The sequence below is a fragment of the Oncorhynchus nerka genome, linkage group LG28 (genome assembly GCF_034236695.1).
Source record: "Oncorhynchus nerka isolate Pitt River linkage group LG28, Oner_Uvic_2.0, whole genome shotgun sequence".
In the NCBI taxonomy this organism is placed as follows: Eukaryota; Metazoa; Chordata; class Actinopteri; order Salmoniformes; family Salmonidae; genus Oncorhynchus; species Oncorhynchus nerka.
The window spans coordinates 4337540-4355090 of NC_088423.1; the positions used below are offsets into that span (position 1 = coordinate 4337540).

Here is a 17551-nt window from a genome sequence, read left to right on the forward strand (position 1 = left end):
TTTCGCCATAATGACTATCGTTACGTTTGGAGGAAAAAGGGGGAGGCTTGCAAGCCGAAGAACAGCATCCCAACCGTGAAGCACTGGGGTGGCAGCATCATGTTGTGGGGGTACTTTGCTGCAGGAATGACTCGTGCACTTCTAAAAGTCGATGGCAATGAAAATTATGTGAATAAATTGAAGCAACATCTCAAGACATCAGTCAGGAAGTTAAAGCTTGGTCGCAAATGGGTCTTCCAAATGGACAATGACCCCAAGCAAACTTCCAAAGTTGTGGCAAAATGGCTTAAGGACAACAAAGTCAAGGTATTGGAGTGGCCATCACAAGGCCCTGACCTCAATCCTATAGAACATTTGTGGGCAGAACTGAAAGTGTGTGTGAGCAAGGAGGCCTACAAACCTGACTCAGTTACACCAGCCCTGTCAGGAGGAATGGGCCAAAATTCACCCAACTAATTGTGGGAAGCTTGTGGAAGGCTACCCGAAACGTTTGACCCAAGTTAAACAAATTAAAAGCAATGCTACCAAATACTAATTGAGTGTATGTAAACTTCTGATCCACTGGGAATGTGATGAATGAAATAAAAGCTGAAATAAATCATTCTCTCTACTATTATTCTAACAATTTACATTCTTAAAATAAAGTGGTGATCCTAACTGACCTAAAACAGGGAATTTTTCCTGGGATTAAATGTCAGGAATTGTGAAAAACTGAGTATAAATGTATTTGGCTAAGGTCTATGTAAACTTCCGACTTCAACTGTATATATATACTGAACAAAACTATAAATGCAACATTTAAAATGTCGGTCCCATGTTTCATTAGCTGAAGTAAAAGGTCACAGAAACTTTCCATACTCAAAAAAATATTTTTTCTATTACATTTTGTTTAACGTCCCTATTAGTGATAATTAATGCAGCATATACCCTCCACATTCTGAAATTGCATTTTTGTCCAGTTTTATCATTGGAATGTGATACAAATGTAGGCAATGGTGTTCTTTGGGACAATGCGGACGCCTCCGAATGGTTGGGTAGGCTGTTTGGAGTCCCCCAAAATTATAACAACGTTTGGTAGGTTAACAAATCTGAGTTTGCTGTACAACCTTATGTCACATTTTGGGTAGGTCTGCTCATTCTCATTTCCTGTTTTAAGTGGGGCTATGAAAAGTTGTGCCCCTGCTGGTTTTAATCCATTTTTTTGCCAAAACGAGAAATATGAGTTATTTGGAACCCCACACATTTTGTTTTTTACCCTATCACTACTCAGCTGATTCAAAAAATTAACTAAACTTAAATTATCTGAATCAGCTGTGTAGTGCTAGGGCAAAAAAACAAAATATGCACCCCTTGGGGTCTCGAAGAAACACTGTAGTAGACCTATGAATTAGCAAAATCACACATGCTCGTGATCTCCCTCCCCACTTGTCCTATCTGCATAAACTGGTGGCTGGGGTAATGGTGCGTTCATGACAACTTGGAACTCGGAACTATTAATATCTACGACATCCGACATCCGTGCGTTCATGCAAAGTGGGAACTCTGGAAAAAACTATTTCCGATTGGTAATCGAACTCGTAAATACAATTCGGAATGTCGCCCATCCTCTTAGAGCTCCTACCTCCCCGAGCTGAAGATTAATAACGTCACGAGGTCGTTTTTTTCGAGTTCCAAGTTGTCTTGAACGAAACTTAAATTCCGTATTCTTGCCACTAGTTTCATACTAGCCTACGTCGCTGATATCACCAGGAGAACGCAGTGTCATGGTCACTCTATTATTCCCATTCTACCAGCTATAATAACCTAATGGAAAAAGTAGAGAGGTTACGAGGTAAGATTAAATGTAGCCTATATTTTTCAAACGTTTCAGACAGAAATAGCCTACAAAAAAAATCGGCTTTCACATCATCCCTGTTAAAGTCAAACTTTGGGGGTGGGATGATTGCGAATGTGTCGTGTGTGACATAACTGTATTTAGGTTGCTAGTGCTTTTTATTTTTTACGTTTATAGAACAGGTTTAATTTGACTTGACTTCATTCTGCTATCTCCTTGTGAGTCGCAACTTTGTTTCGAGTATGTGGTCGTCGCGAATGTCGTGGCTACAAGCTATATGTTTGGTGCTTTAATGTTGTTTTGGTGATGCACACGGTGATACAGGTCACGCAAAGCGTGAGGTCCTCTACGATGAGCCTAGTGCAGCCTACCGATTTTCGCAAAGCTTTTGTATTTCTTAACTGTGTATCAATTATTATTTTAGTAAACCGAGGGAGGCATTTGTATGATACCGCTATTTGTACGAAGACTATTTATAGTTCATTTACAAGTGTGTTTTGTCAATAGGACATTTCTAAACTGTGATATCTGCTTGTCAATGCGTGGTATATTATCGGGATAGATGAGGCATGTTTTAGGCATGTTTTAGTGGCAGCGTGACAGTAAATAACATTTTGTCAGGCATTAATTTTGTCAGGCATGTAGGCAAGTCATACATTCAGAAACGTGGTAAATACTTTTATTTATTTATTTTATTTTGCACATTGTATTTGAATGAACAAGCCAAGCGGTGAATGAACCTGTGCATCACCTGCATGTAGCATATGGCATAATCATCTTTCGTCTCTCTTTTTCCTTGTATTCTGTCTGACAGGTAATCTGAGAGTGAAAATATCTTCAGATTGTGTTTGTCAGCTGATGAGGACTGGCTGAGGATGATGAAGATGACGCATATACAGGGGACACCCCAGCAGTGTCAGGGGCTGCAGGGACCTCTGTGATTGTTGACCCTACCTCATCCCTAATCTCCCCAGCTCTGCAGGGGCTCACCATGGCCACTCTGAGGACACCCTTGGTCCAAACCAGCTTGGTCAAAGACTTTAACCACTTCATTACCTGCTACCTGTGCAGAGGTTACCTGATCAAACCCACCACGGTCACTGAGTGCCTGCACACATGTAAGACACACACCCTGTACTTCTCCATCTGTCTTTCAATTCATGGGCTTTATTGGCATTGGAAACATACACTGCTCAAAAAAATAAAGGGAACACTAAAATAACACATCCTAGATCTGAATGAATGAAATATTCTTATTAAATACTTTTTTCTTTACATAGTTGAATGTGCTGACAACAAAATCACACAAAAATGATCAATGGAAATCAAATTTATCAACCCATGGAGGTCTGGATTTGGAGTCACTCAAAATTAAAGTGGAAAACCACACTACAGGCTGATCCAACTTTGATGCAATGTCCTTAAAACAAGTCAAAATGAGGCTCAGTAGTGTGTGTGGCCTCCACATGCCTGTATGACCTCCCTACAATGCCTGGGCATGCTCCTGATGAGGTGGCGGATGGTCTCCTGAGGGATCTCCTCCCAGACTTGGACTAAAGCATCCGCCAACTCCTGGACAGTCTGGTGCAACGTGGCGTTGGTGGATGGAGCGAAACATGATGTGCTCATGACATCATCATGACATGATGTCCCGTGCTTCTACACCTGCATTGCTTGCTGTTTGGGGTTTTAGGCTGGGTTTCTGTACAGCACTTTGAGTAATCAGCTGATGTACGAAGGGCTATATAAATACATTTGATTTGATTTGCTCAATTGGATTCAGGTCTGGGGAACAGGCGGGCCAGTCCATAGCATCAATGCCTTCCTCTTGCAGGAACTGCTGACACACTCCAGCCACATGAGGTCTAGCAGTGTCTTGCATTAGGAGGAACCCAGGGCCAACCGCACCAGCATATGATCTCACAAGGGGTCTGAGGATCTCATATCGGTACCTAATGGCAGTCAGGCTACCTCTGGCGAGCACATGGAGGGCTGTGCAGCCTCCCAAAGAAATGCCACCCCACACCATGACTGACCCACCGTCAAACCGGTCATGCTGGAGGATGTTGCAGGCACCAGAACGTTCTCCATGGCGTCTCCAGACTCTGTCACATGTGCTCAGTGTGAACCTGCTTTCATCTGTGAAGAGCACAGGGCGCCAGTGGCGAATTTGCCAATCTTGGTGTTCTCTGGCAAATGCCAAACGTCCTGCACGATGTTGGGCTGTAAGCACAACCCCCACCTGTGGACGTCGGGCCCTCATACCACCCTCATGGAGTCTTTTTCTGACTGTTTGAGCAGACACATGCACATTTGTGGCCTGCTGGGGGTAATTTTGCAGGGCTCTGGCAGTGCTCCTCCTTGCACAAAGGCGGAGGTAGCGGTCCTGCTGCTGGGTTGTTGCCCTCCTACGGCCTCCTCCACGTCTCCTGATGTACTGGCCTGTCTCCTGGTAGCGCCTCCAGGCTTTGGGAACTATGCTGACAGACACAGCAAACCTTCTTGCCACAGCTCGCATTGATGTGCCATCCTGGATTAGCTGCACTACCTGAGCCACTTGTGTGTGTTGTAGACTCTGTCTCATGCTACCACTAGAGTGAAAGCACCGCCAGCATTCAAAAGTGACCAAAACATCAGCCAGGAAGCATAGGAACTGAGAAGTGGTCTGTGGTCACCACCTGCAGAACCACTCCTTTATTGGGGGTGTCTTGCTAATTGCCTATAATTTCCACCTGTTGTCTATTCCATTTGCACAACAGCATGTGAAATTTATTGTCAATCAGTGTTGCTTCCTAAGTGGACAGTTTGATTTCACAGAAGTGTGATTGACTTGGAGTTACATTGTGTTGTTTAAGTGTTCCCTTTATTTTTTTGAGCAGTGTATGTTAACATTGCGAAAGCAAGTGATGTAGATAATAAATAATACAAATTTACAGTAAACATTACACTCAGAAGTTCCAAAAGAATAAAGACATGTCATATTGTGTGTGTGTAACAACGTGAAAATAAATATAGGTTGTATTTACAATGGTGTTTGTTCTTCACTGGTCGCCCTCTTCTTGTGGCAACAGGTCACAAATCTTGCTGCTGTGATGGAACACTGTAGTATTTCACCCAGTAGATGTGTGAGTTTATCAAAATTGGGTTTGTTTTCAAATTCTTTGTGGCTCTGTGTAATCTGAAGGAAATATGTCTCTCTAATATTGTTGTACAGTTGGCATGAGGTTAGGAAGTGCAGCTCAGTGTCCACCTCCATTTTGTGCGCAGTGTGCACATAGCCTGCCTTCTCTTGAGAGCCAGGTCTGCCTACGGTGGCCTTTCTCAAAAGCAAGGCTATGCTTACTGAGTCTGTACATAGTCAAAGCTTTCCTTAAGCTTGGGTCAGTCATTCTGCCACTGTGTACTCTCTGTTTAGGGCCAAGAAGCATTCTAGTTTGCTCTGTTTTTTTATTAATTCTTTCTAATGTGTCAAGTAATTATCTTTTTGTTTTCTCATGATTTGGTTGGGTCTAATTGTGTTGCTGTCCTGGGGCTCTGTTGGGTATGTTTGTGAACAGAGCCCCAGGACCAGCTTGCTTAGGGGTCTCTTCCCCAGGTTCATTCATCTCACTGTAGGTAATGGCTTTGTTATGGAAGGTTTGGGAATCGCTTCCTTTTAGGTGGTTGAAGAATTTAACAGCTCTTTTCTGGATTTTGATAATTATAGGGTATCGGCCAAATTCTGCTCTGCATGCATTATTTGGTGTTTTACGTTGTACACTGAGGATATTTTTGCAGACTTCTGCATGCAGAGTCTCAATATGGGGTTTGTCCCATTTTGTGAATTCTTGGTTGATGAGTGGACCCCAGACCTCAACTATAAAGGGCAATGGGTTCTATAACTGATTCAAGTATTTTATTCCAGATCCTAATTGGTATGTCGAATTTGATGTTTCTTTTGATGGCATAGATGGCCCTTCTTTCCTCGTCTCTCAGCTCGTTCACAGCTTTGTGGACGTTACCTTGGCCTAAATATCACTGCCAAAGGTATGTTTTTTGTTGTTGTTTTGCTCTAGGGCAACAGTGTCGAGATGGAATTTGTATTTGTGGTGCTGGTGACTGGACCTTTTTTTGTACACTATTATTTTTGTCTTACTGAGATTTACTGCCAGGGCCCAGGTCTGGCAGAATCTGTGCGGAAGCTATAGGTGCTGCTGTAAGCCCTCCTTGATTAGGGACAGAAGTACCAGATCATCAGCAAACAGTAGACCTTTGACTTCAGATTCTAGTAGGGTGAGGCCGGGTGCTTACATTGAGAATTTCTGACGTGCTGTTCCTTCTTTTTCCATAGTGTTATGTCTGTGTTGTTTTAGTGATTCTGGCTCTCTTATGTTTTTGGTTGGATAGTTTTCTTTCTTTAGGTTTTTGCATTCTTCATCAAACCATTTGTCATTGTTCATTTTCTTTGGTTTTCTGTTTCAATTTTTTTGATTGGATAGGGAAGCTGAGAGGTCAAATATTCCGTTTAGATTTTCTTCTGCCTTGTTTACACCTTCGCTATTACAGTGGAACGTTTTGTCCAGGAAGTTGTCTAAAAGGTATTGCATTTGTTGTTGCCTAATTGTTTTTTGGTAGGTTTCCTTCCGTCTATAGCATTTCTTAATATTATTTCTCTGATCAGTTTTCTTTTCACTGTACTGTATTAATTTGAACCCTGCTGTGCAGCAGGAAATGTGTATTCAAGGTTTAACAAGGCATCAAAACTTAATTTCCACTAACGTGTATCAAAAATGTATCAACCCCTACTAAAATGTCCATTAATTATCATCCACCTAATAATTCATATGCTGCATTTTCCTGCTGTGAGGAAACTGGTCAAATTAAAATATTCTAACTTTCTATTGCTTCCTTCCTTCTATGTCCTCTCAGTCCATCCTCTCCCAAAGACTCTAAGCATCTTACATTATGTAATAGGATTTTTCTTTTTTTCCAGTTTGTAAGAGCTGCATCATCCAGCACTTTGAAGACCGTAATGACTGTCCCAAATGTGGCATTCAAGTCCACGAAACGAACCCTCTAGAGATGCTAAGGTACGACACATACAAACATAGTCCTCCAAACATTTAGCCTTCACTTTGCTTTGAATACTGCGAGTGCACTGTCAACACAAACCACTGCTTCCTCTTTATCTTTACCCTTCCTCTCACATCTTCACTGATCCTCTCCTTCTTCTGAGGTTGGACAATACTCTTGAGGAAATCATTTTCAAGCTTGTGCCTGGATTACGAGAAAGTGAGTTCTCGTCAACTAGGAAAAACCAAGATATATTTCTTAATGATATCACAGTCAGTCACTCTTTGGGGGAGTCATTAGATGTAGTGGGACTGAAATGACCTTGTATATCCTCTTTTCTTTATGATTGTGTGTGTTGACCAGAAGAGGGACAGCAGGAGATTGATTTCTGGAGGAAGAATAAATCAAAAGAAAATTCACAAGGTATGGGATTAGTCTCAATTAAGGTCACTCTTACAAATTGTGCTGGGTCTTACTGTAAAATGTAATAAGTATGTTATTTGACATTAGTAGAGTAAATCATATATACTCTGAACAAAAATATAAATGCAACATCAAATTTGATTTGCACACGCCGAATACAACAGGTATTCGAATTCAACCTTAATGTGAAATGTTAAGAAATAATTGACTAAAGAATAAAAAGTAACATAGGAAAATAACAAGGCTATATACAGGGGGCACCGCTACTGAGCCAGATTTCACTGCATTCATATAAGGAAGTGTGTCAATTGAAATAAATGAATTAGGCCATAATCTATGGATTTCACATTACTGAGAATACAGATATGCATCGGTTGGACACATACCTTAAAAAAAAAAAAAGTAGGGGCGTGGATAAAAAAACAGTCAGTATCTGGTGTGATCACCATTTGCCTCATGCAGCACAACACATCTCCTTCGCATAGAGTTGATCAGGCTGTTAATTGTGTCCTGTGAAATGTTGTCCCACTCTTCTTCAATGACTGTGTGAAGTTGCTGGATTTTGGCAGGAATTGGAACACGATGTCCTACACGTTGATCCAGAGCATCCCAAACATGCTCAATGGGTGACAGGTCTGGTGGTGTGTATGCAGGCCCTGGAAGAACTGGGACATTTTCATCTTCCAAGAATTGTGTACAGATTCATGCGACATTGGGCTACACATTATCATGCTGAAACATGAGTTGCTGGCGGCGGATGAATGGCACGACAATGGGCCTCAGGATCTCGTCATGGTATCTGCATTCAAATTGCCATTGAAAAAATACAATTGTGTTCGTTGTCCGTAGCTTACGCCTGCCTACCATAACCCCACTGCCACCATGGGGCACTCTGTTCACAATGTTGACATCAGCAAACCGGTCGCCCACATGATGCAATACACGTGGTCTGCTGTTGTGAGGCCGGTTGGACGTACTGCCAAATTCTGTAAAATGACAGTACCTTCCATGTTTTCGGGGAGTCTCCCACATGCCTTTTTGGCGAACACCAAACATGTTTACTTATTTTTTTTCTTTAAGCAATGGATTTTTCTGGCCATTCTTCCGTAAAGCCCAGCTCTGTGGAGTGTACATCTTATAGTGGTCCTATGGACAGATACTCCAATCTCAGCTTTGCAGCTCCTTCAGGGTTATCTTTGGTCTCTTTGTTGCCTCTGATTAATGCCCTCCTTGCCTGGTCTGTTAGTTTTGGTGGGTGGCCCTCTCTTGGCAGGTTTGTTGTGGTGCCATATTCTTTCCATTTTTTAATAATGGATTTAATGGTGCTCCATTGGATGTTCATTTTTTAATATTTTTTTTATAACCCAACCCTGATCTGTACGTCTCCACAACTTTGTCCCTGACCTGTTTGGAGAGCTGCTTGGTCGTCGTGGTGCCCCTTGCTTAGTGGTGTTGTAGACTCTGGGCCCTTTCAGAACAGGTGTGTGTGTGTATATATATATATATTGAGATCATGTGACACTTAAATAAAGTCCACCTGTGTGCAATCTAACTAATTATGTGACTTCTGAAGGTAATTGGTTGCACCAGATCTTATTTAGGGGCTTCATAGCGAAGGGGGTGATTACATATGCAGGCACAACCTTTCAGCTTTTTATTTTGTTGAAGTTATAATTTTCATTTCACTTCAACAGTTTGGACTATTTGGTGTATGTCCATTACATGAAATCCAAATAAAAATCCATTTAAATTACAGGTTGTAATGCAACAAAATAGGAAAATCGCCAAGGCAGGATGAATACTTTTTCAAGGCACTGTGTGTGTAGAGTTAATGTGGGTTTGGGTTGTTCAATAATACGAGGCTGTAATGTGGTGTATATTTTTGTTCAGTGTGTGTGTGACTTCGGAAAGTATTCAGACTCCTTGACTTTTTCCACATTTTTGTTAGGTTACAGCCTTATTCTTAAAAAATAAAGGCCTATGTATGTAAATAAGGTGTTTCTGTTTTTTAAATATTATTTTCTATATACATTTCTAACAGTTTCTAAAATCCTGTTTTTTGCTTTGTCATTATTTGGTGTGTAGATTTCTGAGAATGATTGATTTAATCATCTTTATATTATGGCTGTTACATAACAATGTGGAAAAGGTGAAGGGTCTGAATACTTTCCAAATACACTGTGTGTATATATATATATATATATATATATATTTGTACATTACTTCTCTCTGCCCTGATTGCTAGTGTGATCTCCTAAAATCACCTGTGCTCTGCTATCCCACAGGAGACTGCCTTGGGTCGAAGAAGCTTGGGCTCAGTGATGAGGATGATGATGATGACCAGGATTACCACAGGAGCGACCCCCAGATAGCCATCTGCCTCGACTGTCTCCACAACAATGGCTATGCTGCAGACAACACAGTGAAGGTATGTGTGTGTGTGAATAATTTTCCTCTTCCCATGGGAATGTTTCTTTCAATATGTTCTGGTATTCTGTACTCTGTGTTCTATCTGAATGTAACATGGCCATCCTTCTGTTATTCACCCCAGTGTTTATTGAAGAAGTTCATTCATTGCTCTAGTCGAGTCACGGTGGGAACCATCAAGAAGTTTCTCAGTCTAAAGTTAAAACTTTCTAGCTCTTGTGAGGTAAGACCGCTACTACTGTTTTTATATTATAATGTACAGTAACTTCACTTTTATTTTGAGGATGGGTTTAGAAAAGGGAATTATATAAATAACGTGCCTTTTTGTGTTTTCTTGCGCATGTGTGCGCTTTTGTTTGTTTTGTGTGTCCAGGGTCATCTGGCAATTCTGGCAAATGCCAGATGGGCTGGACCATTTTTTTTAGTTGGGTGGGCTGGTTAGAGTTGACACACACACACATATATATATTTATTATTATTATTATTATAACGTACAATGCATTCGTGAAGTATTCAGACCCCTTCCCCTTTTCCACATTTTGTTACGTTACATCCTTATTCTAAAATGGATTAAATATATATATTTTTTTTCAGCAATCTACACACAATACCCTATCATGGCAAAGCGAAAACAGAAATACCTTATTTAAATAAGTATTCAGCCTCTTTACTATGAGACTTGAAATTGTGCTCGTGCTGTTTCCATTGATCAGCCTTGAAATGTTTCTCCAACTTGATTGGAGTCAACCTGTGGTAAATTCAATTGATTGCACATGATTTGGAAAGGCACACACCGGTCTATGTAAGTTCCCAGCCTCCCGAGTGGCCCAGCGGTCTAAGGTCTAAGATCCGGATTCGATTCCGGGCTGTGACCGACCGAGAGACCCATTAGACGGCACAGAATTGGCCCAGCGTCGTCCAGGTTAGGGGAGGGTTTGGGTGGCTAGGATGTCCTTGTCCCATCGCGCTCTAGCAACTCCTTGTGTTGAGGCCGGACGCATGGGCGCTGACTTCAGTCGTCAGTGTACAGTGTGTTCTCCAACACATTGGTGCGGCTGGCTTCCGGGTTGAGCGGGCAGTGTGTCAAGAAGCAGTGCGGCTTGGCAGGGTCGTGTTTCGGAGGACGCATGGATCTCGACCTTCGCCTCTGCAGAGTCCGTACGGCAGTTGCAGCAATGGGACAAGACTGTAACTACCAATTGGATATCACAAAATTGGGAAGAAAAGGGGGTAAAAAAGTACCATTAAAAATGGATAAATAGATAGATATAGTGCATGTCAGAGCAAAAACCCAGCTATTAGGTCAAATGAATTATATGTAGAGCTCGGAGAGAGGATTGAGTCGAGGCACAGATCTGGGGAAGGGTACCCCCCCAAAAAAATGCAGCATTTTTGGTCCCCAGGAACATAGTGGCCTCCAATCTTAAATGGAAGATGTTTGGAACCACCAAGACTCTTACTAGAGCTGGCCACCTGGCCATAATGAACCTCAAGGAGGTGACCAAGAACCTGATGGTCACTCTGACAGAGCTCCAGAGTTCCTCTGTGGAGAAGGGAGAACCTTCCAGAAAGACAACCATCTCTGTAGCATTCCGCCAATCAGGCCTTTATGGTACAGTGGCCATACAGAAGCCACTCCTCAGTAAAAGGCACATAACAACCCGCTTGTAGTTTGCTAAAAGGTACCTAAAAAGGTACCTAATGACCAAGATTCTCTGGTCTGGTGGAACCAAGATGGAACAATTTTGCCTGAATGCCAAGTGTCACGTCTGGAGGAAATATGGCACCATCCCTACAGTGAAGCATGGTGGTGGCAGCATCATGCTGTGGGGATGTTTTTCAGTGGCATGTACTGGGAGACTAGCCAGGATCGAGGCAAAGATGAACGGAACAAAGTACAGAGGGATCCTTGATGAAAGCCTACCCCAGAGCGCTCAGGACCTCAGACTGGGGAAAAGGTTCACCTTCCAACAGGACAACAACCCTAAGCAAACAGCCAAGACAATGCAGAAGGGGCTTCGGGACAAATATCTGAACGTTCCTTGAGTGGCCCAGCCAGGCCCTGGACTTGAACCTGATCGAACATCTCTGGAGAGACCTGAAGATATCTGTGCAGCAACGCTCCCCATCCAACCTGACAACTTGAGAGGATCTGCAGAGAAGAATGGGAGAAACTCCCCAAATACACGTGTGCCAAGCTTCTAGCGTCATACCCAAGAAGACTTGAGGCTGTAATCGCTGCCAAAGGTGCTTCAACAAAGTACTTAGTAAAGGGTCTGAATACTTATGTAAATGTGTTATTTCCATTTTATTTGATTAATTAGCAAACATTTCTAAAAACCCATTTTTGCTTTGTCATTATGGGGCATTGTGTGTAGATTGATGAAGGAAAAAAACAGCTAAATTTTAGGATGAGGCTCTAACAGTACAACATGTGGAAAAAGGGGTCTGAATACTTTTCGAAGGCATTGTACATGGCTTAAGCAGACATGCACACAGAACAAGAATAAGCACAGTGACCGCAGAGAAGATGCTGAGGAGACAGATGGACAGCACAACAAAATGGTTAGAGCAGAGGCCCTGTTATAGTGGTGAGTTGTATCTCCAGACAGAGGAACAGTTATAGTGGTGAGTTGGATCTCCAGGCAGAGGAACAGTTATAGTGGTGAGTTGGATCTCCAAGCAGAGGAACAGTTATAGTGGTGAGTTGGATCTCCAAGCAGAGGAACAGTTATAGTGGTGAGTTGGATCTCCAAGCAGAGGAACAGTTATAGTGGTGAGTTGGATCTCCAAGCAGAGGAACAGTTATAGTGGTGAGTTGGATCTCCAAGCAGAGGAACAGTTATAGTGGTGAGTTGGATCTCCAAGCAGAGGAACAGTTATAGTGGTGAGTTGGATCTCCAAGCAGAGGAACAGTTATAGTGGTGAGTTGGATCTCCAAGCAGAGGAACAGTTATAGTGGTGAGTTGGATCTCCAAGCAGAGGAACAGTTATAGTGGTGAGTTGGATCTCCAAGCAGAGGAACAGTTATAGTGGTGAGTTGGATCTCCAAGCAGAGGAACAGTTATAGTGGTGAGTTGGATCTCCAAGCAGAGGAACAGTTATAGTGGTGAGTTGGATCTCCAAGCAGAGGAACAGTTATAGTGGTGAGTTGTGATTTAAAAAAAAAAAGAGGACCATGTTTCACCAGTCACTGGTACAGAAATGGTTGAGAAACGCTGTACTGTACTGCCAATGTTATGTGTCAGCACTACTGCCTGTGTCTACGTAGGGTCAGGGTGTATGTGTGGGGATGGGGCGTATGTATTAATGGTGACCTGTTGGTGGGGTGGGGGCGTGTGCGGTGATATGGGCTGGTGAGAATAAAATGCCAGAGCCGAATTCTTCTCCCAGTCCGCCCCTGTGTGTGTCCTCTCTCCCCAGCTGGATGTGCTGTGTAATGGGGAGATCATGGGGAAGGACCACACTCTGGAGTTCATCTACATGACCCGCTGGAGGCTGCACAGTGACCACGTGAGTCTGTTATGTCATTCCTTCCTGTTCTTTTCTCCACACTCCCCCTGTCTCATCCAGTTCTTAGGTAACCTCTGTACTTCTCAATGCCCGGTTATTGATAATGTTCTTTCTGGCATGTCCTGACATCTTCCACACCCACCCAAATTCCCAATACACCATGTCCATGTAAAGTATGACATCCTGTTTTTACCAGCTGTTTTTACCTCCCCTGTCCTCTGACCAGCTGTCTTTACCTTCCCTGCCCTCTGACCAGCTGTCTTTACCTTCCGTGCCCTCCGACCAGCTGTCTTTACCTTCCCTGCCCTCCGACCAGCTGTCTTTGCCTTCCCTGCCCTCCGACCAGCTGTCTCTACCTTCCCTGCCCTCCGACCAGCTGTCTCTACCTTCCCTGCCCTCCGACCAGCTGTCTTTACCTTCCCTGCCCTCCGACCAGCTGTCTTTACCTTCCCTGCCCTCCGACCAGCTGTCTTTACCTTCCCTGCCCTCCGACCAGCTGTCTTTACCTTCCCTGCCCTCCGACCAGCTGTCTTTACCTTCCTTGCCCTCGGGTGGACATGGGGCAGTGGTGGAAAAAGTATGTAAGAGCTGTATATCCAAAAAGCAAAACAGCCAGACCTTTTATTTGGTTTGAGCTTGAGTTTTTCTGAAAGGTAACAGTCTTACAGATGCAAGAAGTGCTGAGATAAAAAAAACACTTGAAAATGCATCTCATACAGACAAAATATATTTATGCCTTAATGAAGGAATATAAACCGTAATCGCAAGCAGTTACGATCAGTCACTTTGCTTTAGAATGAACATCCTGTAGAAATTTATAGAACCCTTTACATGAAAAAAAAATGTAGATGATGAGATCATCACAATTACATGTATAGAACTGCACACAACCTCACTGTAGGAATATGAGGACATCACCACTGATTACTTGAAGTTGAAGAATTTATGGTTAATCTTCAGTAAAAACTGGTTTTCAAAGTTTCTGGAATCCAGCCTTGCTCTCCTGGGGCAGAAAACAAGTCCTGCAATGCTGAACAGCCTTTCACAGGCAGCTGACGCAGGTACGGGTGTGTTTAACCTCAGAGACAGGACACGGGGGGGAACTGGCCATGTCCTCACAACATCTAAATGACAGCCTTCTGTTCACTGTACCATTTCAGCTAATTATACTACTTCTCAATGCCTTGATGGTTAATGGCTACCATATAAACACTTAGAAATACATCCAGACAGTGTTTTATAGATGCATATTGAGCAAGCCCCTAGGAATCATCAATTGCAGTAAAGTATGGACTGACTGCAGTTAGTTCAGAGAGAAATCATAAAAGCATTACTCAATGCTGTGCATCTGAATGTCCAATTCTGCCTCCTGTCTTATTTCAACTGTCAGCCTTAGGGATCTGGGATGGTTCACAGGAAAGTGTGTTCTCCTTAAAACACCATCCAGGAAAACTTTGGCTTGAAGTCTGTTGAAAGGGGCAATTCTGTCTCGTGGCATCCATTCCTGTGAAATATGGGCCGTTTAATATGGAATGGCAAAGCTCATTAGTTAAATACGCTCTGCTTGTCAGAAGGTGCCAGCATCTACTAGGCTATTTACTTTTGCAAGTTGTCTTTTGAATAAACTTGAAGGTAACTGAGAATAAACAACACTAATGTCTCTTTCTACATTCTCCTCAGAGATATCCCATGGTCCTGGAGTACAGGCCACGAATAGACTTTGGGTGAACGAAGCCCTGGAAGCCTTCATAGACAAACAAAGCAAGGACTGGATGTACATGCAGCCAAGGCTAGGAACTCTGTCCTTCCAAACCTTTCTGAACTTCTCTACATTTGACCATTTTGTTTTTTCCTTCTCATTCTGTTTCATTTAGTTGCGTCCTTCGTTGTTGGAACATTCTGTGTCCTTCGTTGTTGAAACATTCTGTGTCCTTCGTTGTTTGAACATTCTGTGTCCTTCGCTGTTTGAACATTCTGTGTCCTTCGTTGTTGGAACATTCTGTGTCCTTCGTTGTTGGAACATTCTGTGTCCTTCGTTGTTGGAACATTCTGTGTCCTTCGTTGTTGGAACATTCTGTGTCCTTCGTTGTTGGAACATTCTGTGTCCTTCGTTGTTGGAACATTCTGTGTCCTTCGTTGTTGGAACATTCTGTGTCCTTCGTTGTTGGAACATTCTGTGTCCTTCGTTGTTGGAACATTCTGTGTCCTTCGTTGTTGGAACATTCTGTGTCCTTCGTTGTTGGAACATTCTGTGTCCTTCGTTGTTGGAACATTCTGTGTCCTTCGTTGTTGGAACATTCTGTGTCCTTCGTTGTTGGAACATTCTGTGTCCTTCGTTGTTGGAACATTCTGTGTCCTTCGTTGTTGGAACATTCTGTGTCCTTCGTTGTTGGAACATTCTGTGTCCTTTGTTGTTTGAACATTCTGTGTCCTTTGTTGTTTGAACATTCTGTGTCCTTTGTTGTTTGAACATTCTGTGTCCTTTGTTGTTTGAACATTCTGTGTCCTTTGTTGTTTGAACATTCTGTGTCCTTTGTTGTTTGAACATTCTGTGTCCTTTGTTGTTTGAACATTCTGTGTCCTTTGTTGTTTGAACATTCTGTGTCCTTTGTTGTTTGAACATTCTGTGTCCTTTGTTGTTTGAACATTCTGTGTCCTTTGTTGTTTGAACATTCTGTGTCCTTTGTTGTTTGAACATTCTGTGTCCTTTGTTGTTGGAACATTCTGTGTCCTTTGTTGTTGGAACATTCTGTGTCCTTTGTTGTTGGAACATTCTGTGTCCTTCGTTGTTGGAACATTCTGTGCTTGTGGCCAAAGTGATCTTCAAGACAAAGTAACTAAAGACAAGCTTAGCTGAAACATGGGTGTATGAATATATCAAAGTTGTATTTACTCCCAACTCCAAGGGCTTCCACCCAATGCCTGACTAAAACATGTTTTATGTCTTTTATAAATGCACATAACATATCCACAGATTTGCCCACCATCAATCAATTAGGGAAATTTGCCTGTGACAGGGCACCTTAATAATGTTGTCAACAAGTTTCAAAGAGTCTAAACCGACGCCCATTCGTCTTCATTCTGTTCCATGCTCAGTTAATAACCAGTCTGACAAGCTGCTGAAATCTACAAACGCTCTCTGGCAGAGGCTGGGCAACCTGCAGGATGGGGAGAGAAACATTAAGCCTCTCTCTCTCTTTCTCTGTCACACACACTCAACCCATACTGCGGTGTGATTACCCTGGCTCCTGCCAATCTCAGACTTGTGCTAATAGCTTTTTTGGCACCGTTCTGAGTGAGGAGGTATTACATTTCAGTTTTTCAGATTGATCATAGTATATCTCTAGTCTAAACATACTATCTTACATGTTTTTAAAGGGAAACTAATGGTGTGTACATTTCATATTGTTACTAGACCTTTGATCTAAATGTGTTTTATGAAATAGATGACATTACACCATGAGAGTAAGATATATGTATTATGGATCTTGGATATATTTGATCACAGAACAGCTTTGTGCACTGTACGAGCTGGTTGGCCATAACACTTATTCTATTAATGTTGAGGTGTACTGAAGTGGTCTCTTTCAGAGTAATTCAGTATAGAGAATAAGAATAAGGTATCTGCTTCCTTACCTAGACATCTCATGTTTAGCCTTTTCATCTATGTTGATATGATTTATATGTGAAGAACATTGAGGTGAAGACACGCTGTCCATCTGCTGAAAAATAGGATGCATTTTGGAAATTTTTGGAAACATGTACATATTCTTATGTTTTACGCTGCTTAGAATATATTTTTGAAATGTACTGCCTCTGAATCATTCTTGAGAGCTGTGAAGAAAAATAGTTCATATCTGTATTTGATTTATAATTATTATTCATTAATAAATTAAATGTTTTGTATTCTACCTACTGTCTTGATTTAAAGCTAAAATCTGTACCTTTTTGGACAACCTGACCAAGTTCACATTGACAGATTTATAACTCACATGTCTTTCTCATTGAAAGCAAGTATAAGAAGCTGTAGATCTGCTTTAGGTGCGCTATTTCTATGCTTCCCATTCCTACATTTAATTTTTGCCTTTTACTTTTGATTTTGTACACCAGCTTCAAACAGCTGAAAATACAATATTTCACAGTGGTTTAGATGGTATAATGAAATGATTGTTCTCTACACAATTACTGCTTGGTTTGACATGAACTGAAATTATGCAAACCAGGAAATGGTGTATGAATTTTTTCAATTTCCATTGAGAGTTTTTCTGGTTTGCTCGGGCTTTGGGCCTGTTGTCAGGATAA

At 42.1% G+C, this 17551-nt stretch overlaps 1 protein-coding gene across 2 annotated transcripts; it reads left to right on the plus strand.

Moving 5' to 3' along the window:
- Positions 1-1626: 1626 nt before the first annotated feature.
- LOC115119231 (polycomb group RING finger protein 5-B-like) lies at positions 1627-17155 on the plus strand. Of its 2 annotated transcripts, XM_065012604.1 has the most exons (10): positions 1627-1831; positions 2649-2952; positions 6807-6903; positions 7050-7105; positions 7250-7309; positions 9595-9737; positions 9861-9959; positions 13160-13249; positions 13506-13826; positions 14930-17155. In XM_065012604.1, the coding sequence occupies exons 2-10, from the start codon at positions 2826-2828 to the stop codon at positions 14975-14977; spliced, it is 1041 nt and encodes a 346-aa protein (XP_064868676.1). In that variant the 5' UTR covers positions 1627-1831; positions 2649-2825; the 3' UTR covers positions 14978-17155. The 2 variants fall into 2 exon arrangements, with proteins under 2 accessions (XP_064868676.1, XP_029503846.1); XM_029647986.2 differs by lacking the exon at positions 13506-13826 and having other exon boundaries at positions 1675-1831.
- Positions 17156-17551: the final 396 nt, after the last annotated feature.

Excerpts from the sequence above, each read along its gene's own strand:
- LOC115119231 (XM_065012604.1), top strand. The coding sequence starts at position 2,826 with ATGGCCACTCTGAGGACACCCTTGGTCCAAACCAGCTTGGTCAAAGAC. Across the intron at positions 2,953-6,806 it reads CACTGAGTGCCTGCACACAT|TTTGTAAGAGCTGCATCATC; the intron begins GTAAGACACACA and ends CTTTTTTTCCAG. Across the intron at positions 13,250-13,505 it reads GGAGGCTGCACAGTGACCAC|CTGTCTTTACCTTCCGTGCC; the intron begins GTGAGTCTGTTA and ends CCCTCTGACCAG.